The sequence below is a fragment of the Lycium barbarum genome, chromosome 7 (assembly GCF_019175385.1).
Source record: "Lycium barbarum isolate Lr01 chromosome 7, ASM1917538v2, whole genome shotgun sequence".
Classification (NCBI taxonomy): Eukaryota; Viridiplantae; Streptophyta; class Magnoliopsida; order Solanales; family Solanaceae; genus Lycium; species Lycium barbarum.
The window spans coordinates 22205729-22212931 of NC_083343.1; the positions used below are offsets into that span (position 1 = coordinate 22205729).

Below are 7203 nucleotides of genomic sequence, written 5' to 3' on the forward strand. Positions count from 1 at the left end.
TGGTCACTGTGTCCTGCATGCTGCCATTACTACTTGTCATATATTTTCTTTATGTAATATTCTTTAAATATTCTTGAATATGTTTTTTTATTTTTATTTTTATGAAATGAATTCCATTTTTTTTCACCGTTCAAAATCAACAATATGACAAACTGCACCTCCTTCTATAAAACTCTAACCCATTAACACCTAACTAGATTTAATATGATAGTTTTTCATCGGTATGAGATAATCAAAATTTCATTCAATGCAAAACAAAAGCACTGAACAAGAGTTTAGTTTCTTCGGCGATTACTCAGATTTTTAACAGGAGAGCAGATTATCCAAACATTGCCATAAGGGTCATTTATCTTTCTAGCACGCCCACCACAACAAGCAGCAGCAGCAACTGAAACAACCTTGGACATATCAGCATCAACATCCTCAATCTCCAAGCAAAAAACACAACTAGTCGAAGCAGTCGTCATACGTGCAGTAGAGTTTTCATCAGTAAGATCAACAACAAGGAAAGCAAATGAGCCAAGCTTAAGTTCAACAAAGAGAATCAACAGTATCTTATATTCTGCCTTCCTTTTTTGAAGGTTGACATGTGCCACTTCCTCAACACGAAATGCCTTTAGTAGAACGTTACAGCATGGTTTACTTTCGGTGATTTGACAAACAGCTGTGGCATCACCGATGTGAAGACGACACGTGTCACATTCTCAGATGCTCCGTTCTGTGCCTCGGTAACTGAGCCTCCTTTTTTGTGGTTCAACTTTAGCCATTGTTGTTTAAACCCTAATAGAGAGAGAAAGAAATGTAAAAGTGAAGAAGAAGGAAGAAATGTAAAAGAGAAGAAGAAGGAAATAATGGAGAAATGCAAAGTGAATTTGAAGAAAAATAATTTCACTAATAATATTATCATCAGAACAATTCTTCGTAAAACTTGTGCATACAGTGAGAGCCATCGACCTTAAAACATCACCAATGACCACTATACTATATATAAATTACAAGATAGCTTACATCGCATACTCTCAGATGTAAAACATCACTGGCCTTATACTATGCATGATGCAGATGATGATACGCATGAGGGTTGAATCCAACTTTCGTTGCTACTCCACCGGGTGCTCCATTCAATTTTAATGCATCATCTATCCCCTTTCTCTATCTGTTAATATCAAGACCCCCTTTCCTCACCCCATCCTTGATCCTTCATCATTGGCGGATGGCTCGATGGGGAGAGGAGGGGGGGCTGTTTATCTGCGAAAATAACCAAAAATGGCGTGCATGGTGAATAAATTCCTAATTATTGATTAAAATCAAAGGTTCCACTTACAAATTGATGATCAAAAAGCGATGAGAGAACCTGAAAGAATTGAACCACTTGGAAATAAGACTAGTACATCTCCTCTTCCCATTTTCTGCAACTCTTACTTCCATCTTTTATTCTGCCAAACAAAAAAAAAAATTGCGGGAAAAAAACGGAAAACAAAATAGAAACAAAGAAGGAATTTCTCAGATCCCTTTATGCATGCAGTGAAAGGAGAATAAAAAAAAAACAGCAACAAGATCAAATCTTTAATTGAAGAATAGAATACTTTTATTTATCTTGTGTAGAACTCACCTGATTGTAGATTTCTTGATTATAAAGCTTGAGAGAAAGCATGGGACTTGAAAGTTTAGAATAGTTGAGACAAGGAAATGAAGGAGTATTTGAGATTATAATAGGATTTATACTTGAGGTCTTTTAACCATTTAACATTCAGTGTTTATTGACTTCATTAATCTAAGACGCTCTAGATCATATTGATCGAGGCAGAGTCCTCAAGGTAGTAGTCAATCTGATGTAGCAAGGCAGTAGCGAACGAATACGATGAATATTTCTCTCAAGATTATTGAAGAAGAGAACACATTTAATAGTCTAATTTTTCATTTATGAGATTTGAATTTGAAAATTCTAATTAATGATAGAGATCTTATCAATCTCATCATAATTTTGACTCAATTTTCATTAATCATTCCGTTGTGACCTTCGTCACTTGTCATGTCCTTTTTTATGTTATACTTTTTAAAATATTTTAAATTATTAATTAATTTAATTGACAGTGCTTTTAAGGTCATTTCTAAGTAGTCTAGTTTTTCGCACGTGCATTGCACGTGTATGCCGAATTACGCAGTACACGATCCCATTTCCATCAATTCTGGTACTCACTTCTCATTATGCCAAAGGAAAAAACTATTTGAGGGTGGAAAAAAAGCTAGAAACAGAGGAGGTACTTTCCAAATCCCTTTATGGATGCATTAGAAGGAGAGTCAAAAAGAAAAGAAAAGAAAATAGTAAGAACATCAAATCTTTGAAGAATAGAACACTTTTATTTATTTATTAAGAACTCAACTGGAACTCTGGCAATATATGGAGAGTGTCAACAGATATTTTTGTTAATCTTGAGATTTTTCTTTTTGATATTTCATGACCATTTAGTATATTGTGTTTAATGGCGATCGAATCTAAATTCACATCAAATGAGACCATATAAAATGATATAATATTATATGTAAGAATCTTTTAGTTATCAAAATTTGATTCTGAAAACTCTAATTGATGATAGAGATGTCGTCCATCTCCTCATATTTTTGGGTGAATTTTATTTGATCACTTCGTCCTGCATGTTGCCGTTGCCACTTATCAAGTCTGTTCTTTGTGTTATGCTCTTTAAATTGTTTTTAAATTTATTAAATGATTGTTACTTATAACGATTTTTATGTCATTTTTAAGTATTCTAGTTTCTCGACACATGTGCTGCACGGCTACACTGAGTCGTGCTATACACAATTTTGTAGAGTAACATCAACATTAAATTTTATTAATACGATTTTGTAAAGTAACATCAACATTAAATTTTAGTAATCAGTATATAAACATGCAGTTAAGCGAAGAAGAAGGAAAATTTAATTATTGCAAGACTTCACTTTTGAAAAATTAAACAACTTTCACAAATTTAGTTCATTTCTCCTTTAGAAAGATAAATTGTTATTTTTTTTTAAATCAAAATTCATTTCCTGAAAGTCCAAAAAGGTTTGGAGAGTATCAATGGAAGGAGTACCCAAGTTGAAGATGGCAGTAGATTTTATATTTTTGTTTTTGATATTTTTCTTAACCATTTTTTTTTTTTTTTTTTTTTTGTGTGTGTGTGTGTTTAATGGCGGACCAATCTTACTTTGCGTCACATAAGTGCCTATTAAATGAGAAATAATGATCGAGAACTCATCAATCTCGTTATATTTTTGAGTGAATTTTCATTGATCACTGTGTCCTGCATGCTGCCATTACTACTTGTCCTGTATTTTCTTTATGTAATATTCTTTAAATATTCTTGAATATTTTTTTCATTTATTTTTATGAAATAATTTTTTTTCACTGTTCAAAATCAACAATATGCCACACTGCACCTCCTTCTTCAAAAAACTAACCCATTAATACCTAACTAGATTTAATATGAGAGTTTTTTCATCAACATGAGATAATCGGAATTTCATTCAAAGTAGTAAAAGCGCTAAACAAGAGTTTAGTTTCCTCGATGATTACTTGGAATTTTTCACTGCAGAGCAGATCATCTTGACATTGCCATAAGGATCCTTCAGCTTTCTAGCACGCCCACAGCAACAAGCATCAGCAGAAACAGCCTTGGCTTTAGCAGCATCAACATCCTTAGTCTCCAAGCAGAAAACACAACCAGTCAAAGCAGTCGCCATAGGAGTAGTAGAGTCTTCATCAGTAAGATAAGCAACAAGGAAAGAAAGTGTGCCAAGCTTAAGTTCAACAAAGGGAGTCAATGGTATCTCTACCTCTGCCTTCCTTTTCGGATTGTTGACATGTGTCATTTCCACAGCACGAAACGCAATTTTGTAGAACGTTACGACATGGTTTGCTTTCGGCGCTTCAACAAATACCTGTGGCATCACCGGTGTGAAGACGACACATGTCACCTTCACAGAGGCTCTGTTCCGTGCCTCGATAACCGAGCCTTCATTTTGTGCTTCAGCTTCAGCCATTGTTGTTAAAAACCTATGAGAGACAAAAAGAAACGTAAAGGAGAGGAAGAAGGAAATAATAGTGAAATGCAAAGTGAATTTAGAGAAAAGTAATTTGATTCATAGTATAATCATCAGTACAATTCTTTACACAGCTTGTGCATACAATGACAACCGTTTCCACTTATCACGTTTGTTCATTGCGTTATGCTCTTTAAATTGTTTTTAAATTTATTAAATGATTGTTACTTGTAATGATTTTTGTGTCATTTTTAAGTATTGTAGTTTCTCGACATGTGTGTTGCACGGGTATACTGAGTCGTGTAGTACACGATTTAGTAAACTAATATCAACATTTAATATTTAGTAATCAGTATATAAACATGCAGTTAAACGAAGGAGAAGGAAACTTTAATTATTAGAAGTTTTCACTTTTGTAAAATTAAACAACTTTCACTAATTATAGTTCATTTCTCCTTTAGGAAGATAAATTGTAGTTTTTTAAAATCAAAATTCATTTCCTGAAAGTCCAGAAAAGTTTAGAGTGTATCAATGGAAGGAGTACTCAAGTTGAAGATGGTAGTTGATTTTATACTTTCTTTTTGATATTTTTCTTAATCATTCTTTTTTTTTTCTGTTTAATGGCGGACCAATCTAACTTTGCGTCATAAAAGAGCCTATTAAATGAGAATTAATGATAGAGAACTCATCAATGTCATTATATTTTTGAGTTAATTTGATTGATCATTGTGTCCTGTATGCTGCCATTGCTACTTGTCATGTATTTTCTTTACGTAATATTCTTTAAATATTCTTGAATATTTTTTTTCTTTTTATTTTTATGAAATAAATTTCATTTTTTTTCACTGTTCAAAATCAACAATATGCCAAACTGCACCTCCTTCTATAAAAATCTAACCCATTAACACCTAACTAGATTTAATATGATAGTTTTTCATCGGTATGAGATAATCAAAATTTCATTGAAAGCAAAACAAAAGCACTGAACAAGAGTTTAGTTTCTTCGGCGATTACTCAAATATTTAATAGGAGAGCAGACCATCCAAACATTGCCATAAGGGTCCTTCATCTTTGTAGCACGCCCACTACAACAAGTAGCAGCAGCAGCGGAAACAACCTTGGACAGACCAGCATCAACATGCTCAATCTCCAAGTAGAAAACACAACTAGTCGAAGCAGTCATCATAGGTGCAGTAGAGTCTTCATCAGTAAGATCAACAACAAGGAAAGCAAATGAGCCAAGCTTAAGTTCAACAAAGAGAATTAACAGTATCTCTTATTCTGCCTTCCTTTTTGGATGGTTGACCCGTGTCGCTTCCTCAGCACGAAACACCTTTTAGTAGAACGTTACGGCGTGGTTTTCTTTCGGTGATTTGACAAATAGCTGTGGCTTCACCGATGTGAAGACGACACGTGTCACCTTCTCAGATGCTCCGTTCTGTGCCTCAGTAACTAAGCCTCCTTTTTGTGGTTCAACTTTAGCCATTTGTTGTTTAAAACCTAATAGAGAGAGAAAGAAATGTAAAAGAGAAGAAGAAGGAAATAATGGAGAAATGCAAAGTGAATTAGAAGAAAATTAATTTCACTAATAATATTATCATCTGTACAATTCTTGGTACAACTTGTGCATACAATGAGAGCCATCGACCTTAAAACAACACCAATGACCACAATACTACATATAAATTACAAGACAGCTTACATCGCATACTCCCAAATGTACAACATCACTAGCCTTATACTGTGCATGATACAGATGATGATACGCATGAGGATTGAATCCAACTTTCGTTGCTACTCCACCAGATGCTTCATTCAATTTTAATGCATCATCTATGCCCTTTCTCTATCTGTTAGTAGCAAGACCCCCTTTCTCACCCCATCCTTGATCCTCCATCATTGGTGGATGGCTCGAAAGGGGGGGGGGGGGGGGGTGTTTATCTGCGAAAATAACAAAAAATGGCGTGCATGATCAATAAATTCCTGATTATTGATTAAAATCAAAGGTTCCACTTACAAATTGCTGATCAAAAAGCCATGAGAGAACCTTAAAGAATTGAACCACTTGGAAATAAGACTAGTACATCTCTTCTACCCAATTCCTGCAACTCTTACTTCCATCTCTTATTCTGCCAAAGAAAAAAATAATTGCAGGAAAAAATGGAAAACAAAATAGAAACAAAGAAGGAATTTCTCAGATCCCTTTATGCATGCGGTGAAAGGAGAATAAAAAAGAAAAGAAAAGCAGCAACAAGATCAAATCTTTAATTGAAGAATATAATACTTTTATTTATCTTGTGTAGAACTCACCTGATTGTAGATTTCTTGATTGTAAAACTTGAGAGAAAGCATGAGACTTGAAAGTTTAGAATAGTTGAGAGTAGCAAATGAAGGAGTATTTGAGATTATAATAGGATTTATACTTGAGGTCTTTTAACCATTTAATATTCGATGTTTATGGACTTCATTAATCTAAGACGCTCTAGATGATATTGATCGAGGCAGAGTCCTCGAGGTAGTAGTCAATCTGATGTAGCAAGGCATTAGCGAATGAATACGATGAATATTTCTCTCGAGATTATTGAAGAAGAGAACACATTTAATAATCTAATTTTTCATTTATGAGATTTGAATTTGAAAATTCTAATTAATGATAGAGATCTTATCAATCTCAACATAATTGTGACTCAATTTTCATTAATCATTCCGTCGTGACCTTCGTCACTTGTCATGTCTTTATTTATGTTATACTTTTTAAAATATTTTAAATTATTAATTAATTTAATTGACAGTGCTTTTAAGGTCATTTCTAAGTAGTCTAGTTTTTCGCACGTGCATTGCATGTGTATGCCAAATTATGCAGTACACGATCAATTTCCATCAATTCTGGTACTCACTTCTCATTATTCCAAAGGAAAAAACTATTTGGGGGTGGAAAAAAAGCTAGAAACAGAGGAGGTACTTTCCAGATCCCTTTATGGATGCATTAGAAAGAGAGTCAAAAAGAAAAGAAGTGAAAATAGCAAGAACATCAAATCTTTGAAGAATAGAACACATTTATTTATTTATTAAGAACTCAACTAGAACTCTAGCAATATATGGAGAGTATCAACTGATATTTTTGTTAATCTTGAGATTTTTCTTTTTGATATTTTTTGACCA

At 33.6% G+C, this 7203-nt stretch overlaps 1 protein-coding gene and 1 pseudogene across 1 annotated transcript; both read right to left on the minus strand.

The window, feature by feature from the left end:
* Positions 1–275: 275 nt before the first annotated feature.
* Positions 276–1428, minus strand: LOC132601386 (uncharacterized; annotated as a pseudogene).
* Positions 1429–2917: 1489 nt separating this feature from the next.
* LOC132601387 (uncharacterized) lies at positions 2918–4221 on the minus strand. The gene is made up of 2 exons (XM_060314478.1): positions 4172–4221; positions 2918–4054 (listed from the first exon to the last, which is right to left on the minus strand). Exons 1-2 carry the CDS (start codon positions 4219–4221, stop codon positions 3571–3573), a joined length of 534 nt encoding a protein of 177 aa, XP_060170461.1. The 3' UTR covers positions 2918–3570.
* Positions 4222–7203: the final 2982 nt, after the last annotated feature.